This window comes from Lepidochelys kempii, chromosome 1 (genome assembly GCF_965140265.1).
Source record: "Lepidochelys kempii isolate rLepKem1 chromosome 1, rLepKem1.hap2, whole genome shotgun sequence".
Lineage (NCBI taxonomy): Eukaryota > Metazoa > Chordata > Testudines > Cheloniidae > Lepidochelys > Lepidochelys kempii.
In genome coordinates this window covers 167,685,788-167,706,405 of record NC_133256.1, presented here as the reverse complement: position 1 = coordinate 167,706,405, position 20,618 = coordinate 167,685,788, and the positions used below count along the sequence as shown (strand labels likewise).

The 20,618-nt window shown below is 42.7% G+C and overlaps 1 protein-coding gene and 1 long non-coding RNA gene across 2 annotated transcripts in view; one reads left to right on the top strand and one right to left on the bottom strand.

The window, feature by feature from the left end:
- ADAMTS5 (ADAM metallopeptidase with thrombospondin type 1 motif 5) overlaps positions 1-10,766 on the bottom strand; it is a 48,666-nt gene extending 37,900 nt beyond the window's left edge. The window contains exon 1 of the mRNA XM_073362993.1: positions 9,108-10,766. Coding sequence (XP_073219094.1) covers positions 9,108-10,127 — 1,020 coding nt within the window. The 5' untranslated portion in view covers positions 10,128-10,766. The remainder of the gene's footprint in view (positions 1-9,107) is intronic.
- Positions 9,459-19,907, top strand: LOC140918482 (uncharacterized). The gene is made up of 3 exons (XR_012161203.1): positions 9,459-9,617; positions 10,307-10,590; positions 18,109-19,907. It is a non-coding gene; the product is annotated as an uncharacterized lncRNA (long non-coding RNA).
- Positions 19,908-20,618: the final 711 nt, after the last annotated feature.

The following is a 20,618-nucleotide window of genomic DNA, read 5'->3' as shown; positions in this document are numbered from 1 at the left end:
TATTTTCAAATGGATCTGTCAAAGAAATATCTCTGCTTGGTACCTTTTTTCTCTAAAATAATTCAGATTCTATTCCTTTCTTCCTTCCTTCAAATCTCCATTTAAAATGCACCACTTCTGTCAAGCCTGAACATACATATTACTCTAAAATTTCCAAAGTGGTGCATGGGGATTTCATCCTGCCACTTCTATTAATGTCAAGACTGCTACATATACAGAAGTTGGTCCAATAAAAGATATTACCTCACCTACTTTTTGTCTCACATATATACATGTTTCAGAGTAGCAGCCATGTTAGTCTGTATTCGCAAAAAGAAAAGGAGGACTTGTGGCACCTTAGAGACTAACAAATTTGTTAGTCTCTAAGGTGCCACAAGTCCTCCTTTTCTTTTTACATATATACATGTGGCTTTCAACATGCCAGGGCATCTGTATTCAGCAATGCTTTGTTAATATGGACATGTTGCTGACATCACATCAGACTGCATGCTGTGTGTCACCACACAACAGACAGGGTTTCAGAAATTTTGCAACACCACCCAAAAAGTGTATTTATTCTCAGTTCCAATAGTTGACCAAAGGGCTGTACATGCCAAAGTCAAACCTATACCCAGCTCACCAACAAATGTCACTACCGTGCTCATCTTTGTAACATTTGAATTTAGCCAAATTAAAACAGGCTGGAAAGATGTCCCCTATATTTTCTTTAACCTTTTTTCCTGTTTTTACAGAATTTCACATAAGGCGATTTGAATCCCAGATGAGCTGCATTAGTTAGTCGTCACAACCGGAAAATCCCAAGGGAGGAGATCAATTACTCTGAATGCCATAACTTTCAAGCCATGATGTTCCTAAGGTGTCATGCTATTAGGAAGGGGTGTGTGTTCCCTCTTAGGGAGGGAATGAAACATGTGACCATAAACCCCTATACAGGAAAAAAAAGAAGGATGAAGGGAACAACAGAAATTGTGGATGTAGAGAGCAGACCCATGGATCCAGTATTTGGTGGTGGTAAAAACTTTGGTCATTTGGGTCATCTAAGCGTCCATTCCTGTGATGCAGTAGGTGCCAGGCAATGTGGAAGAAGGGTGGGTGTACACTGCAGGCTCAGTCTATTAATTCTGGTAGAGAGTTGGGCACGAGAGGTGTGTGTGTTGGGGATGGGGTGGGGGGTTAAAAGAGGACCTGTGGTGTGGGAATTGGAATTGCTGTCTGGTATTAGCTTCGTGGTGTAGAGCGATTATTGGAAGAGTGTGGCTGTGGGTTGCTCTTTAACAATGGCTGTAACTAGAGTCAAACTTGAATTGGCTGGGTTTTGGAGATTCAGATTTACATACTGCCAGCAGCGGTTTATCCTGTTTTTCAATCCTGGGTAACTGTGCATAGATGCATTTTTTTTTACTTAAGTTAATGCTATCATTACCAACATTTAATTAGGCAGACTTTTAGACACGCATTTCCATGCTGTTCTCAGCTCATGATCTCAATTACGTTTCTTTTCCCCTGCATCTCCATGGCTGCTCAGACTTGACCTATGTAACTCATTTTACTGTGGTTCTGTATATGTACACTATGCATTTTTTAATCCTACCAAGTGATAATTCTGAGACAACTGTTCTGCAATTACATTGCTTCATACTATTTACCTCAACTCGCTACCCATTCCCTAGTTGCTTGGTCTTTTTCAATAGCAAAGACTTGAATGTATATTATTAAAAACCTAGCCTGTTTATACTTCTGCAGATTGAAACTTTTAGGACAGATTTTGTCCTGATGTACACATGTCAGTGGTCCCACTGACTATTGATGGTTAGTTGTAAGTATCAATAACATTCTTAGCTTCCCTTGGAGGTGTCAGATGCAACCTTAGATGCTCCTAAAGTAAAGTTGCTGGGAGTATATTGGAGGTTTTTATTGCACCTGAAGAGTATACTTGCTTAAAATCAGGCCCTGATGTAATGATGTAACCTAATAAATCTGCAGGCTTGCTCAATTTTTCAAACTGCATCAAAAGCACTAAGCAAGCATGGGCCCATATAATGCTTTTAGTTAGTTTCCAAGCATTATTTCCACATAATGTGTGGTTTTCATTTAAAGAGTTAGATACCCATTCATATCTGTCTAATTTCATCTGACCTTTATCTCACTTAATTATCTCCAAATAGTGGTGGAAACTTTCAAAAATAAACATTTCTTGCTGTTTCTAAAGAAAGAATTCAGTCTGCCCTTTGATCTAGATTGCAGTAGTTTCAAAATGATGTATCAATAGGAAACGCATTCACTGTACAGGAGACAATAGATGGTAATCCTAAAGGCTTGGCAAAGAAATGATTTAGGAAAAATGAGCTGTGCATCGAAAGATCAATAGTTAATTAGACAGCTCATTAAAGGCCAAGTTTTCTCAGCATTCTTGAAGTGCATCAAGGAAGTCTGGTCTTTTGCCACCTCCATGTGGCATTGTTGTGAATGAAGACAAGTGTGAAGTGTCCCTACTGACACTGGAAACTAATTTTGCTTGAAAATCTTTAATTCTAGTTGTATGTCTGAGAACTGGAATAAACTGATCTGTAACAGATGCAAATTTTGAACCCTGACATTAAATAGTGCCTTAAGCTCTAGCTAGATATACTTTGAGCAAGAAGTTTAACTTTTCCCCACATTTCTTCCATTCATAAACCTTGCTCTTCAAACACACTTAATTCTTCATCGTGTAACATCTTTTGCATGTTAGAACTGTAAAAGCTGTCTAAAAGCATTTGAAAGAGGTTTCTGGACATGCCAGAAAAAAAGTGCCTTGGGCTACCAAATTGGTAATCTGGCAGACAATTAGAAGTCTGTGCATAAATGCATTAGGCCTAGCTTTTTGGGGGGAGGAAGTCAATACAAATATTGTGAAATATTGCAATGGTTTGCTCACATCTACTTACATGCACAAAATTACCACATATTATTTTCCCCAATGACATTTCCTACACAAAACATATGATATTTATATAAGGTCAATGGAACTGCTCTGCAAGTAAGAATGACAGCAAATGTTGTAATTGTTTAGTGTAATAAGGATCAGTTACACTGGACATTAAACATCAAAAACCTATGTAGAGATACTGCTGGCAATTGGCACAATGACAGAGTGACCTCTGGCTTACTAACAAAGGATAATAATTTGGATGAGATGGTAAAATAAAAAGAAATAATGAGAGCCAAAGAAAGCACGTTCTCCACTCAGTGAAATTATCATCCATTGAGCTGAGATAATCCAATGCTTGCTGTTAAATTTTAACAGCACTGTCAGCTTGATAGTTAAACTAAATCACATAAGCAGGACCCATATAATTGCTATGTGGAAAAGGGCAGGACTGTGGCCTCTGGCTCTAATGTGAACTTTTTTGTTAGAGCCAGGCATGACGGTACTATCACTGACTATGCTGAGCAGTACTTATGAAAGACTTTTTCATGTTCTGGTTGCCTGTATTTGTTGTGAGAAGTATCTATTTTAGTTTTCATATGATTCAGGGTGGAATGAAAGGAAAGAAAGAGAACGGGATTTTGTCCAGATGTTTTCAGTAGTTCTCCTCTGGGAGCTTGCATTCAAGTTTAGCTTAGGTCATGAATGATACAGGTTGGGGGAATTGTACACAGGCCTGGATTAAATAATTTTGGGACCCTGTGCATTATGGAAATTACCCCATCCTTAAACTACACAGAGCATGTGATATAGAAGACAATTGCCACCGTAGGCAAAACTTCACTGTGCCGCTTCCCACCTATAAACTCTTAACAATACGCTCTTAACAATGCTATCCCCTTGAAGAGAACGTCTCAACTGGGGGCAGGGAATGGTCAAATTTTTGGGGCTGGAGGGGGCATGCAGCAAAACCTCTGTTTGGTTTGCTGGTTGTGGGAGAAGTGGAGGGCCCAAGCGCCAGTTCACAGCACCACTCACACAGGTTTGCCCCGGCCACCACTCCGTCATGACTGGTCAAATCTGAGTGAGTAGGGTTGCGACCTGGAGCAGGGGCTCATAGAATCAATCAGGTTTTGGGGGGAGGGTGGTTTGGTGGTCAGGGACCTCCTGAGATGGGTGGGGGCTGTAACAATCAGCCATACCTAACTCTGTTTTAGCTTTCAGCACAAGCTCTTCTATTCCTCCGCCCCACAAAGGCAAAAAATAGTGACAAGAAACAAAAGTGATAGTCCTGAACTGGACTGGTACTGCAGTTCCTCTGCCACCCACGGAGCTCAAGGCCATACCTTAGCCTCAGGGGGGACCACAGGGCCTTCCTGCCCTGTTGCAGCCTTCCACTGCTGCTCAGGAAAGTGTTTGTCTCTCTTGTGCCCCCTCCACTCACAGATCTGGGTCTTACTAATATCTTCCAAGTGGGAATCAGAGCCAGTCATTAAAACTGCTGCTTGGCTGTATCAGCTAGTTCCCAACACCAGTCTGATGGATTCTCCTTAGGCCAGGGCTTGCTGCTCCCTGACTCTGCAAGCCCTTAAAGGGGCAGACAGTGCTGTGCAAGTTCACACTTGTTAATCTGGCCTGATTTTATTGGGTACTTGCTGAGAAGACTTAACCCAAGAAAACAATGGTACAGGTTCAAGTACAGTTTGGAAGCTACATCACGCATGTGTTTGTGTTGTGACAAATAGTCTGATATTTACTGTTAATGTTAATAAGCATTGTCAATATAGCAAATAAATAGTTTCCAAAGTCTAAGCATTAGACATAAACAAAAGAGATTTAAGCAAAACAGACTAAATTCATCCTTGGTGTAACTCCACTAAAGTCAATGAATTTACAAAAAGTGTGAACGTGGCCCAGAAATTTAGAACCATAGTTAGAGACCTAGCCACAAGGTAAACAAAGACAATAACAGATCTATGGAGAATGTATTTATCTGGCCTAATGAAAAGTCCTACAGAATTTAATGATTTCAGAGTAGTAGCCGTGTTAGTCTGTACCAGCCAAAAAACCCTGAGGAGTACTTGTGGCATCTTAGGGACTAACAAATTTATAATTTAATGGAAAATTATCACCTATTATATTTTTTTAACCATTCTATAGAATTCAAATACTCTACGGGGCCTGGTTCTCTCACAGTCAGCAGTAGGGGCAGAACCAGGCCTACAGAAAGAATATTTTTCTTTATGAAATTATGTAGGCTTTGAAATAATATCTGTATAACCCTATCACATTTCTACAGAACCTAGTGATTTAAAAATTTCACCTCTATTAAATTCTATAACACTTTTCTGTAACATTGAAGCAAATCATTGAATTTGTCATACAAGAGTTAGGATTAATTGAAACTAATGGGTCTGATTTTGTAATCCTTACTCAGGAGAAGCACTTGTTGATATCAGTACATAGCCCTGGATCCAAGTTAACAAGAATTTTCACTTAAAACTTTGGGCCAGAGTTTTAAATGCCCATGGGTATTATGGTGCCTAGATGCTTTTGAAAATCCCACTAAGTGTCTAAATACCTTTCAAAGCCTGGCCATTTGTCTATATTAGAGAGAGTTAAACCCAGATCCCTTGCAAATTATATATTGACCTCTTGTGTTATGCAGCATGGCTCATTTTGAAGCACTTACCAGATTAAATACAGATAGACCACCTATCATTGAGCCATAAAGGTCAATTGCTTTTTCTAAATCAGGACTCAGTAGTTCTGCTTAAAAACAGATTGCATAGGCACTACCTGTAATTTAAATACTAACAACATAATTACTGGTAATAATTCTACACTGAGGGAAAGCCTTTGGTGCATTCAGTACTATGAATATTTACATATTGATTTGTCTTTAAAAAAAAAAAAAGTGAAAGGAAAACAAGAACAAGGGGAAGGACCTTGAAAGCACTTTCACATTCAAGCAAGATCAGTATGTCTTTCAAATATTTTGCTGTGTGTAATGTGAGTTCTGGTACAAGAGTCCTTCCAGAATCAATGTAAGTGTTAGGCTAGAGAACTACATGGTAATATGCATGCTTAATGTACACACTGATGATGCATAATGAGTTACTTAAAGTTTGTGAAATGTGTTAGTTTGATAAATGAATTGTCAATATTATTCTGTTGACACACAGACGCAAAGATCAAGGTGGGCTTGGCTAATAAACAGACGGAAAATGTATCTCACACATTTGCTCCATGCCTGAAAAACAAGCCATTTAGAAGAAGACATCTGGATGTACAAACACTGAGCACAGCAGCATTCAGAGCCCAGGAAAACATGGAGCCGTAGCTTGGCGTCTAGTTGCTAAGCAACCTACTTCATACATTCAAAACACAGTTGTAAAAGTTGGATCCTCATGCCAACTGCTGCTTCTTCTCATTGAAAAACAAAACTGTGTGTGTGTGTGGGATCTTTCTTTGAGGTTAAAAAAAACCCTATTTTCTAAGAGCTGTACCTCTTCTGCTTGTTGATCCTTTAACCCTTTTTCATGTTTACATTCTGAGGTCTAACTGAGATTCACTTTGAACCTTCCAACACCATCAGATGAAAGCGGTATGGATCTCAGCACATTCCCTTCAAAAACAGTCCAGGAATGCACATAGTAAGAAAATACCTGTGTTTTTTCTCAGTAAGACAAATATACCTATGATGCAACCTCCATGAGCTTAAAATACAGGGACAGATCCTCAGCTGATGTAAATCAGTGCAGCAATTCATTAAATTGAGTTGAGCTATGCTGATTTACGTCAGCTGAGGATATGTCAAATAATTAATTGTGTCAAAAACCATAAACCAAGCAAACCGCAGCCAATGATTTTTCTTGGAACATATTTCCGTTTGTTTGGTAATAGTGCAAACTATTTTTCCATATGAAGGCTAATGTGTCCTATGAATGTTATTACTATAATCACTAAGATCAAACAGAGACTGCAGAAATTGTGATATTTTCCTCTTTGCTGTGATATTTTCATTTAAAATAAATGTTTAGGATCAGATTCTACCACCTGTAGTCCCTTTGAAACCTAACTCACAGAGTAAGATATTATGCAATGCAGTCCAATTGTTAGTGATCATCTCAAAGTTTAGGGCCACAATCTGCCATCCTTATTTGTGTGAAGCACAATTAGTCCCATTGAAATCGACAGAAGTACTTACAGAGACATGTGAGAGTGACAGAATTTGGCCCAGAATCGCCATTCAATATTGATGTCTATAATCAAAAACGAAAGCAGTTTGATACAATCAAGCTAGCTTCCTCTCCTTCAGATTGTAATTAGCAAGGTGACTGTTTTAAAATGAGATCTGATATAGCTTTTAACAAACAGAATGGATGGGTTTGAACTACCACAAGAAAGCGCCTGCTGTACAAGTTTGGGATGACAGAGACTGAGCCTAATATTTCAAGTATTTACAGCTACAAAAGTAAGCCAGTCTTTTTTCTTTCCCTTTCCTCTTGAGCACCTCCTTCCAGAAACCATCCAAAGAATCCTTTTTGGCAGCCTCCTGTGATGCAGCAAAGCAAGAGAATTCAAACTAACAGAAAGTCCTGCAGTTTTTTATTATTTTCTTACTGAGGAAAGAAAAAATATAACTGAACGGGATATTCTTACAACAGATCATTGCCTAAACTATACCACATGTCCACAGGAGCAGTGCCCCTTAACTATGTATGGCAATGCAATTAAGGCACTGATGCAGAGTTTTGCATGGATGAGAATTGTGGTATCCGGCCTTTAATTGATTAGGAGACCAATTTTTCACTATATGGATAGCAAGGTACTACATGCTCCTCCACAAACTGAGTTGAACGGAGTTAGTGTGGCTTCGTTTATGTGTCTTATATTTAAGTCCTAGTTTTGTACCACAAGTTCTGTATTCCTCCGGGCCTAGTGCCATTTTTCTGTCATGCTGGGAATACCATGTTAAATTACAGCAGCTAAGCAAGGAAGTCATGTGCTCCTTAAGGTGTCATCTACCAATTCATTCTGTTTTCCTAATCTTAATCGGTCAAATTCATTCTTGGATTAATTTGGTCTAATGGGTGTTGTCAGTTCTTTACTGTGATTATACATAAATGATGGAAGATGAACTCCTGTTAACAAGGAAATGTCAAACAGACTATGACAGCAATGTAATTTCTCAAGTGGAGATGAATTTGGTCTAGTCCAGGGATCGGCAACCTTTGGCATGCGGCCCATCAGGGAAATCCGCTGGCGGGCCGGGCCAGTTTGTTTACCTGCCGCGTCTGCAGGTTTGGCCGATCGCAGCTCCCACTGGCTGCGTTTCGCCGCTCCAGGCCAATGGGGGCTGCGGAAAGGGGCGTGGGCCAAGGTATGTGCTGGCCGCCGTTTCCCGCAGCTCCCATTGGCCTGGATTTCCCTGACGGGCCACATGCCAAAGGTTGCCGATCCCCGGTCTCGTCTCTAGTAGCCATGTGTCCAGATTATACAAATTAACACCGGCCCTAAACACTTGCAGTCTCTATCCAAAAGTAGCCCAACTCTGGAATAAACATGGGATGCTGCCGGCCAGGGAGGCAGTGCATCAGCAGATGCGCCAGAGAAACTTGCAAAGCACCTGCACTCATTACACCTCAGTTTAGATAGCACCACTCATAAAGTTTGGAGGGTTTTGTTTTGCTTTGTTTTTTTAATCATCATGATTCTGTGGTGTTGTCAACTAAGCAACTAGTTAGGAAATGAGGTAGGATCCCACACAGCCGGGGTTTGCAATCAACTTTGTTGCTGTCCAGCGCAGTGACCTACACACCAACAGAAGCGAGGGTCAGACACCTGCCCTGCAGACTGGAGGACTGTAAAGGTGGCTGTAAAAGAAAGGGAAACAACGGAGGAGGAAGGAAAATCAGGCCAGACAAGAAAGGAGGGTAATTAACCACTGAAACAATTGACCAAGCGCCATGGTGGCTTCTCCATCACTGACAATTTTGAAATCAAGATCGGAAGTTTTTCTAAAAGAGATGCTTATCGTGGGGACATTCTCTAGCCTGTGCGCTACAGGAGGTCAGACAAGATGATCACAACGGTCCCATCTGGCCTTGGAATCTATGACTCTAGAGACCACTGTCCCATTGTGCGGAGCCCTGGTTGGGCTGGGCAAGGGGTGCCAGGGCCGCAGGCCACCTACCTCCCGGGTGAAGAGGATAGCGGCGTCGTAGTGCTCCTCGTGCCCGTCCTCCAGCGGGTTGTGCTGGTGTTGCCACTTGCAGAAGTTCTTCAGGGTGGTGGCCGCGTTCTTGTTGACCTCCAGCCCCTTCTCCTTGTCGCCCAGCACCACCACCTTCACCACGGCCAGCCGGATGGGGTTCTCGATGCTGGCGTGCCCGTAGAGCCGGGAGGCGATGGTGGCCAGGGTCAGCAGGTAGTGCTGCAGGCCCTTGCCGTACTTCTTGGCCATGGAGCCGTCGGCCACCAGCAGCAGCTCCACCTGGCGGGCTCTGGAGATGGAGCGCCTGCTTCTGCGCCCGGCGCCCGGCGGGGCAAAGGGCCCCGCGGCCAGCTGGGGCTGGGCGGGGCGCTCCCGGCCCCCCCGCAGCCCGCCTTTGCCCTCCAGCGGCGGGGCCTGGCCGGAGCCGCGCGTCTCGCAGCTGGGGCGCGAAGGCACCGTCTGGAAGCTGAACTGGTCCTTGCGGAAGAGGTGCGGGATGAGGGCGGAGCCGGGCCCATAGACCCGCCGCGGGGCCGCCCCCTTGGCCCGGCGCAAGGGCTTCACCGTGTAGCGGGCGTGTTTGACCGCGAAGTAGCCATCCAGCCCCCCGCAGAGGTTGAATACGGCCAGGGACTGGGGGCTGCCGTCCACCGTGCCCCGGTAATAGCAGTGAGCCCAGCCGCGGGGGTGCTGCACAGGGGCCTGCGGACCCACCAGCTCGTCCCTCTCCAGATCCAAGAGGAACCTGCTGCCCCCCGCGTAGAGGAGGTAGCCCACCTTGCCTCCCCCGGAGTAGATCTGGTCAATGTTCTGCACCGGGCCGCTGGTCCGGGGCAGCTGCTGGGGGCCAGGCTGACGGGACGCTGCTGCTGCAGCCCCGGGAGGCGGCCGGGTTTTATCATCAGCAGGTGCTGCTGTTGTTGCTGTTGGAGATCCGGTCTTGGCAGCGGCAAAGTGCAACTCCGCAGCCAGCAGCAGGGAAACAAACTTCAGGACCATATTTGTCTCTCTTTAAAAAAAAAAAAAGAAAAAAAGTCACCCGGTGGAGATCAACAGCGGAGCTTAAGGGGGGTGGGGGGGGGGAATCCTCCCAAGCTTGAAGCAAGTGTGAGTGGGAGGAAGGGGGAAAAAATGTCAACAAAGGCAGCTCGCGTGTGAACTTTCGCGTTTCTCTGCAGGGAAGAGTCGGGAGCACATGGAAGGAGAGCGCCACAATCCTAAAACAGCTGCTGCCCAGGAGGCGAAGGAGGGAGGCTCACACCCGGCGAGCGGAGAAGTTTGAGCACTTTCCGCTCTTCTTCCACTTCTCTCGCGGAGTCACTGCACCATCCTCCTCAGCAGAGGCCGGCGGATCCGCTACAGATCGGCCCTTTCAGCAGCAAGTGCCTCGCCTTCCTTTGCCCCCTTTTGTTCGAAGAGAGGAGAAGAAACACACACGCCAAAAAAGGCTCGATCGTCTCCGGTGAGATGGTTAAAATAATAATAAAATAATAATAATAATAATGCCCTGGATTTTGTAAAACAGCTTCTCCCTTTCTAGTGCGGGTTGTTATCCCCAGTCTGTCGATGTGAACAAGAGGAGAAGGGAGAGAAATGTGAAGATGAGAGGAGGTGGAACAATGAATTTATAGCGGAATGCCATCCTGCAATGGCAATTTCAACAATTCGTCACTGCAGGCTGCCTCTTAAAGGGAGAGCTTCAAAACCACCACTCCCACACTTCCTTCTCATTTAATCAGACACAGAGAGAAACTGGGGGGGGGGGGGGGAAGAGAGAGGGACTGAGGGGGGAGGAGAAAAGGAGAGAGAGAGAGAGAGAGAGAGAGGGACTGAGACAGGAAGGCAGGAGAGAGAGGAAGGAGCAGGGGAGGAGAGAGAGACCGGGAGAAAATGTTTAAGAAAAACACAAGATTTCCTTTGAATCATTTAAAGCCACAGTGTCGCCTGGAACTGTTTGATATTTCACAACTGATCGGGGTTGACTAAGCTTTGCTTACCTCATGTCCCGCAAGGTTCCTTCCCTACCTTATTGTTATTTGTGTATTTTTTTAAGTGGATGAGACAGTTTTATGCCTTTCTTTTAATGGGGATAGGAAGTTGTTGGGACTTTTAGAAGTGATCCTTTCCACAGAGGGCTGTAAAGCACATGATATCACTTGGCTGGGGTTGTGCAACCAGCAAAAAGGATGAGTTGCTCTGTTTAACGGGAAAAAGAATTAGCAAGCCGGTGTTTTACAGTGACTTACTGCTTCCTGTATTTACTGCAGGGACACAGATTGCTGCAGGAGGTTTTCTAAAACATTTGACTTTAGAAGTTGGGGAGATTCATGCCTCTCTTCTCAGGGCAGAACCTGCCACATTTACTGGTCAGAAGAAAATGCAAAAAATTTCCTCCCTTTGTCTGTATGACTGTGATTCTTCTGCACACACGCCTGTCATTATTTCAAGCAAACTGTCATTTAGTCTGGGTGGGCTGTAATTTCCCTCAATTCCCAGGGAGGAGACAGGGTGGGGAAGAGTTAACACTTACTTTAACCTTTGGAATGCTTTCAAATACTTAGATCATCCCCCCACTTCCACACACACAATACACACATTTACTTTTTCATCTGATCACAACATGTAAAGCTATCCATACTCAGGTGAATTGTCTGATGAACAGTACAACAGTTCCTTAGAAGGGAAGGAAGAATCACTGTCCTGGTCTACACTACGAGTTTAGGTCGAATTTAGCAGCATAAGATTGATTTAACCTGCACCCGTCCACACCACAAAGCCATTTTTGTCAACTTAAAGGGCTCTTAAAATCAATATCTGTACTCCTCCCCGACAAGGGGATTAGCGCTGATATCGACATCACCGATTCGAATTTGGGGTAGTGTGGATGCAATTCGACGGTATTGGCCTCCGGGAGCTATCCCAGAGTGCTCCATTGTGACCGCTCTGGACAGCACTTTCAACTCAGATGCACTAGCCAGGTACAGAGGAAAAGCCCCAGGAACTTTTGAATTTCATTTCCTGTTTGGCCAGCATGGCGAGCTCATCAGCATAGGTGACCACGCAGAGCTCATCAGCACAGGTGACCCTGGAGTCCCAGAATCGCAAACGAGCTCCAGCATGGACTGAACAGGAGGTACTGGATCTGATCGTTGTATGGGGAGACGAATCCGTCCTATCAGAACTCCGTTCCAAAAGATGAAATGCCAAAATATTTGAAAAAAATCTCCAACGGCATGATGGACAGAGGCTATAACAGGGACCCGCAGCAGTACCGCATGAAAATTAAGGAGGTGAGGCAAGCCTACCAAAAAACCAAAGAGGCAAACGGTCGCTCCGGGTCAGAGCCCCAGACATGCCACTTTTATGATGAGCTGCATGCAATTCTAGGGTGTGCCCCTACCACTACCCCACTCCTGTCCGTGGACACCTGCAAGGGGGGAGTCTCATGCAACAGGGATAAGGATCTGGGGGACGAGGAAGAGGAGGAGGAGGATAGCGCACAACAGGCAAGTGGAGAAACCGTTCTCCCCAACAACCAGGAACTGTTTATCACCCTGGAGCCAATACGCTCCCAACCCTCCCAAGGCAGGCTCCTGGACCATGAAGCCGGAGAAGGCACCTCTGGTGAGTGTACCTTTGTAAATATAATACATGGTTTAAAAGCAAGCATGTTTAATGATTAATTTACCCTGAAGACTTGGGATTCATTCATGGCCAGTACAGCTACTGGAGAAGTCTGTTAACTTGTCTGGGGATGGAGCGGAAATCCTCCAGGGACATTATTAAGGGGACATTCAGAGGTGGCCGTTCCTGCTGGGCTGTTTGCCTGAGGCTGAAAAGAAATCATCCCCGCTTTTAGCCACGCCAGGGGGTGGGGATGGGGGGTGGGGGGCCTGTTCACGCTGAGCTGTTCACGTTTCGCTGCAGGGATCTTCCCTGATACTAGTCACGTGGTGGGAGGAGGGGTGAAGCGATCATCCCAGAGAATTGGGTGGTGGGGGCTTACCATGGCTGCCTGCAAGCCGCAAGAATCCCGCAAGGTTCCTTCCCTACCTTATTGTTATTTGTGTATTTTTTTTAAGTGGATGAGACAGTTTTATGCCTTTTTTTTTTAAATGGGGATAGGAAGTTGTTGGGGCTTTTAGAAGTGATCCTTTCCACAGAGGGCTGTAAAGCACATGATATCACTTGGCTGGGGGTGTGCAACCAGCAAATTACAATGGGAATATTGGTTTTGCTGAGGTCTGAGCGAGTCTGTAAACTGCACCAGCACACTTTTAAACTTCCAAATGCACATGCTACCACCATTCTGCACTTGCTCAGCCTATAGTTGAAGAGCTCCTTACTACTGTCCAGGGTGCCTGTGTATGGCTTCATGAGCCATGGCATTAAGGGGTAGGCTGGGTCTCCAAGGATAACTATAGGTATTTCAACTTCCCCAACAGTTATTTTCCGGTCTGGGAAGTAAGTCCCTTCCCGCAGCTGTTCAAACAGAGTTCCTGAAGATGCGAGTGTCATGTACCTTTCCCAACCATCCCACGTTGATGTTGGTGAAACGTCCCTTGTGATCCACCAGTGCTTGCAGCACCATTGGAAACTACCCCTTGTGGTTTATGTATTGGCTGCCAAGGTGGTCCGGTCCCAAGATAGCGATATGCATTCCGTCTATCACTCCACCACAGTTAGGGAATCCCATTGCAGAAAAGCCATCCACTATGACCTGCACATTTCCCAGAGTCACTACCCTTGATAGCAGCAGCTCAGTGATTGCGTTGGCTTCTTGGATCACAGCAGCCCCCACAGTAGATTTGCCCACTCCAAATTGATTCCCAACTGACAAGTAGCTGTCTGGCATTGCAAGCTTCCAGAAGGCTATCACCACTCGCTTGTGAAGTGTGAGGCCTGCTCTCATCTTAGTATTCTTGCACTTCAGGGCAGGGGAAAGCAAGTCACAAAGTTCCATGAAAGTGCCCTTATGCATGGAAAAGTTTTGCAGCCACTGGAAATCATCCCAGACCTGCAACACTCTGTGGTCCCACCAGTCTGTTCTTGTTTCCCGGGCTCAGAATTGGCATTCCATGGCATGAACCTGCCCCATTGCCACCAGGATGTCCAAATTGCCAGGGCCCGTACTTTGAGAGACGTCTGTGTCCATGTCTTCGTCACTCTTGTCACTGTGCTGCTGTTGCCTCCTTTTGCAGGTTCTGGTTCTGCACATACTGCAGGATAATGCGCAAGGTGTTTACAATGCTCATAACTGCTGCGGTGATCTGAGCAGGCTCCATGCTTGCCGTGGTATGGCGTCTGCAGGAGAGCAGAATTGCAGCGGAAGCGGTGGCTGACAAAGGATGCCATGAGAATAGTTATTTATAGAGCACGACGAGAGGACCTGCAAGGTGGATTCATGAGAGCAGGAGAGCAGAGTTGCAGCGGAAGCGGTGGAGGATGACGGTTAGCACCGCACACATTTCCCAAGGAAGAACACACGTACCCGGGAGCTCATGACAGACAACATGGAGAAATTCACTATTGAGACAATAGCAGCAGAGCAGAGTTGCAGCGGAAGTGGTGGATGACGACGGTTAGCAGTCCTACTGCACCAGCTGCTGAAAGCAGTATGGCATCCGCACGGAAAAAAGGTGCGAAACGATTGTCTGCCGTTGCTTTCACGGAGGAAGGGGCGACTCATGACATGTACCCAAAACCACCGGCGACAATGTTTTTGCCCCATCAGGCATTGGGAGCTTAACCCAGAATTCCAATGGGCAGCGGAGACTGTGGCATAGCTACCACATTGCACCGCACCGTAAGTCGATGCTAGCCATGGTAGTGAGGACGCACTCCACCGACTTAATGCGCTTAGTGTGGACATACGCAATCGACTGTATAAAATTGATTTCTAAAAACTGACTTCTATAATATCGACCTATTTTCGTAGTGTAGACATACCCACTATAAGGCAGGCCTCAGAGAATCATAGAAAACTACAAATGGAAGGGACCTCAAGAGGTCATCTAGTCCGCCTCCCTTTGTTGAAGCAGGATTAAGTACACCTTGACCATCCCTCGAGGATGTCCATCTAACCTGTTCCACTTGAAGAAAAGGAGGGCACTGAGGCATAGGAGGGCATTGCTTCTGCTGTTCCCATTCACCTACCTGAGAGAAGGTCAAATCACACAACTTTCATTTGCAGTAACTCAAAGATAAATCATTGCTTGAAGCAAAGGAGTCTAGTATGATGCATTTGGTGTGTGTCCTTTGAGGTTCTCCAGAAAAGGACAGATTGCATCAGATGATTTACAAGGGTTGCAAGAGCCCATGCCACTTAGCTTTCCATGCAGGTTAGGACATCTATGTGTCATCTCACATAAGAGTTTAACTTTACGTACTTCAAATAGTCCATGGAAGTTAATGGAACTACTCACAGGAATGATATTTAAGCATGTGTAAATTCTTGCAGGATCAGGACCATATTATCAGGCAATTAAAAGAATGTCAGATTAGGGTTTGAATTCAGCATTCCTGGAGACTCCTTAAAGAATAGAATACTTTTTTAGATAACCACCTAGACTGCATGTTAACATTTGTAAACCATTTACAACACAAATATTGCCATATAAGTGCTAAGTAATATAAATTGACATATCCCTAGTCTTAAATTATTTCATTCAATGATTATGCCAGGATGAGAGTTCACAAATGAAAGTTTGCATCTGTTCATTTCTCTATGCAATCCTTTGTTTTTCTGAAGATACTAGTACTTGGATTCAATAGTTAATTTCTCTGAGACCTGGTACTGCTTATTCCCTGTTACAGTAATTTGCGAGCATCAGAAATTGTTGGCAATGAAAGGCTACATTATTAGAGCCCTGCATGGATACAAAACTTGTATCTGCATCCGATCCACAAAAATGATCAGCTGATATCCGCATCTGCAGAAGCCAATATCTGTGGATATAAAGTGGATAGCCACCGATTTCCAGAGCTTTAGATATAAAATTTGGATCTGCATCCATCTGCAAAAATGGTGGTGGATATCTGCATCCACGGATGTGGTTATCTGTGAATATCTATGGATTTGCAGAGCTATATACATTATGCTTCAGGAATGACTCATCGTTTGAAGTTTCTTGAGCTACTTCCCAGAGCTGGTCAATATTTTCTGAATTTTGTAATTTTATGAAAAGTCAACATTTTCATGGTTTTCCCACCTTTCAATTTGACCAGCCGCAGAATTGATAGAAATTTTTACAATTTTTGACATTAAAAAAGGGGGGGCAGGGAAGAGAGGAAGATTTTGAGAAAATATTCACAATATCCTTCCTTCCCTGTTTTGAACATCTTGCATTTTTGATTTTAGTAATGAGTAGGCCTAGTTACCCTCAATGAAGTCTTTTCTTATTTACTTTAGTAGGAGCTGGAACGGGCCCTTGGAAAACATTTAGCACCGGTCTGAACCAGCAAAATACCTTTGAAAGATGGGCTAATGACAAGATGGATGATAAAAAAGTAGCTTGAATAACCAATGCAGAACTCTTATTAATAGTGTGAGTTCTCAGTGAAAGGAAATACAGAACTGAAGGACCAATGTAATGTTCTTCTACATTGTAATATAATTCCAACGGCTTTATTATAGCCCAGGAAAAAGAGAAAAATGTTAAAATGATTATTCAGATTGGCTTGTGTTATTGCTTATCCATTCTGTTGCCATAGATTGTCCTATAGCTAGAGAAACTCCCCCAAATTTTAGCATATAGAAGACACCATTTCCCCAGAAAGGATCTAGATTCTTAAGAAAGACTTGGGCTTATAACATACTATTCCATGGAAACAGTATTGGAGAGCTCTACAATTTGCATTTCAGAATTGTAATAATTCAGCACTGTGACAACTGAAAGCTAGTTCAATTATGGCTTCTATTCTCAGAATTTTCAAGTCTGTAAATCACTTAAGATAGTCTTTTTTCCTCTATATTTTGCTTTCTTAGCCCCTTTTACAGCGTTCCCTTTAAACTAGAGAGCCTGGGAGCACATCTCAAGTTGTGGATAGCACTAAATCCTTGTCAAACAGTTCTGACCTGGAAATCACAGGACTGACCTTTTCCAACTGAAAGATACAAGGCCACAAATCCTCAATTAGATCTAAAGCACAATTTAAGTAGTTAAATACTTTACAGCAATTTCAGCACTGGTTTAAACAAACCCAGTCCTATTGACTATAGAGCAGCAGGAGGAGCTGCTTACATCAAGGTTGTATCTCACCCTTTGTCTGTTGACCAAGAAAAAGCTTAGAATTCTTCTGGTAAATTTGTACCAGTAGTATGGGATTTCTGATTAAAGGGGTTTTGCTGCATGGGAGATATGTCTCCATGAAGTAACAAACCACAGCAGTAAGGTATTTTCTCCTATCATTGAACAACTTAGGCTGCCTATATTTCTTGAGAAGACATTTAGATGTTTAGTTTCAGAGATTCCAAGATCAGAAGGGACCACTGTGATCATCTAATCTGACCTCCTATATAACACAGGCCATAGAACTTCCCCCCCAAATAATTCCTAGATCATATCCTTTAGAAAAAAAACATTGCATCTTGATTTTAAAATTGTCATTGATGGAGAATCTACCACAACCCTTAGAAAATGTTGATATGATGTTAATCCGTTTAGCTGCTCTTCCCTCAGAAGTCGTTCTATAAAATGTCCGACTTATTTTCTCACTTTTTAGGTTTTCAATCTTATTAACAGAGATGGGCCTGAATAAAAACCATGGACCTGAAGTACCAAAAAATAATTTATCATTAATTTGTATATATTTTATTGTATTTATATCTCCCATGGGTCATTTTTAATCTAAGACTGGTGGCAAATCTGTTTTTTATGTTAATCAAGTGTGGGATATTAGTCCCATTTGTTTCTCGTCTTCACATATTCATATTAAACTCATAGCCCTAACATTTTCCTTTTCCTTTATTGATTTTCAGGAGAACTCCCCCTAAGAAAGCCTACAAAGGAGAATAAAAACTGCCATATAAAAATGCTCTAGTAGTCTTCGTAGTTCAATAGCATATTTACAACCATTACTAATACTGAATGCTTCAGAGAGGGAATAAACTCCATACTGCACCTATATGTGCAATATTATCACAAAACATTTTTTCTGATTCCAGTTGATCAGTTTATGCTGTAAAGAATAAAGACAGAGAGACTTTTTCATTTTATTCTGGACATTGTTACTACTCTTATTGTCTTTTTTATGTTTTGAATTTATTTTTTATTAATTTATGATAATGTAATACTTTTACATAATTCCTTTCATCCAGAAGTGCCTTACAAATGAATTGCAGTCCCTATACACCTGGGTTGGAATAGGACAATTGTTAAACACCACACACAGTAATAGTGCTCAATAGTGCTCAAAAGAGGAAGTAAAAAAAATTAGAGCTGAATCTGACCCCTAGTCTTTATAACCAGGGTCTGGCCTGCAAATACTAAAGCCCCTGAATAATTTTATTTATGTGAGTAGTCCCACTGTGTAATTCATTGTAGGATCAGACCTTGACAATGGACTGTAACTAATATTAGAAAGATATTGCATTGAAAAACTAAGTATCAACTACTGGTTCAGTAGTAATAAGGTGTACAATGAGTCCAATGGAACTACTCACATGCTATTAACTCAACTCACTATGTTACTCACATGTTTCAATGTTCTCAGGATCAGGCTCATTCATTTCTTCTTTGAAGAGATTACTGTGGTGATGGCCTATGACTTTTTTTTTTTTAATGTCATGAGTTGGTTTCTCTTTGTTTTTTCCTTTGGAGCAATTGCTATGACATTAGTTTAATATGCGCTTGATAATAAGTCCTTTACTTTGGTTGTGATAAGAAGTTTCATATATTAAAATCCATTTGTGGATTGGTCAATAAATACAGAAAGTTTTCACGCTCTTATGGCACCTTCTTTCTTAGACAGGGACATGTCTATTATCTTCTTTCTTAGACAGGGACATGTTTAAATAGTAATTCAGTTCTGCCTCTTTGATTGTGGTGAAACACAGCAGGCCTGATTTTCCACTGCTTAGCACCTTCTGTAGCTAGTTACACCAGTGCAAACACTGCCATTCTGGATTAATTTTAAACAGTTTATTTTGATCATTTGGAGTAATTATTCCATATTTTAGCTCTTTTTTATTATTTTGGATTTAACAATAATTAAGAACAAAAACCAGACAAGTCCTTTAGGAAGGGGAAAAGTGCAGATAGATTTCCATAAATGGAAATCTCTCCCCAACGCTGTTTGCTGGAATCCCTTGGTTGTAGTCAAGCCTCAGTGTAAAGACTTCCTACTCAGAGCAATCTGGCCTTCACCATTTTAATTACCCTTCTTCATTAATTCTTCCTTGGGAATAAAAAAATGTTTATGCTAAGATTAGCTGAGACCCCCTAATTCACTGGGTGGGGATTATTTTAATTATTAATTTGTGTAAAAAATGTAAAACCGACTGTTTTTAGTGCAAAGACTGTCAACCCAAACCCAGATGTTTCTACAATGGGCTTTTAAGAAAATTCAAAAATAACGTAATCAGACACACAACATATAGGCAGCACTTTGAAAATGTTGCCATCTCTCTCCAAGCTTTTAGGAGTACAAGGCTTGTACCCTATCAATTACAACATCCTTTCTACCCACGATACCTACATAGAGCCTAATTCTAATCCTTTATTTCTTCTTAATAATCTTCAGGTAATTCTTTGTAGCCTTTGCAATAAAAATCCATCACTGCAGCATATTGATTTGGTCAGTAATTTTAACAATCCAAGCATACAGACCTTAATTTTTAGTCCATTTGTTTTAAACATTTCTTTTGAAAATACATTCAAAACCAATTAAGCAATTTCCATGGAAAGTGCTCATTATTAAAGGAAATATGTTACAAAATCATTTTTCAAGCAGTTCTAAGAGATGTGTTTTTGTTTGTTTTGTATTTTAATAAGGTCTAGGTGAGTTGGGGTTTATAGTAGAATACACATCCTTTCACCTACAGGTTGCCAGGCTGGGGTTTTCAAAAGCACCTAAGTGACATAGGAGCACAAGTCCCATTGACTCTCCTTGGGACTATGCTTCTAAGACAATTAGGGGCTTCTGAAAATTCTACCACTAGTTTATATTTAGCCATGCTTGATAGTGATTAAAAATTGTTCCCAGTAACCGCTGCTAGTTGTTACCATATGATACTGAAATGGGATTGTGGGCGTGCTCCAGTCTCTAGTAAATAAGTAAGCCATCACCACAATTGGCACTGCGTTGCACTCATACTGGCAGTCTCAGCAGACAACCAAAGATTGAATACATCTGGAGACTGAACTAACATTTTCATCTCATCCACCCTGCACCTGGGTGGAGGTAACTTAGAGAAGCTTGCATTCCATCTGTCTCTGTACTTCTTTTTTTTTTTTTTTTTTTTTAAAATAGAGGAAGGACTTCAGTTTC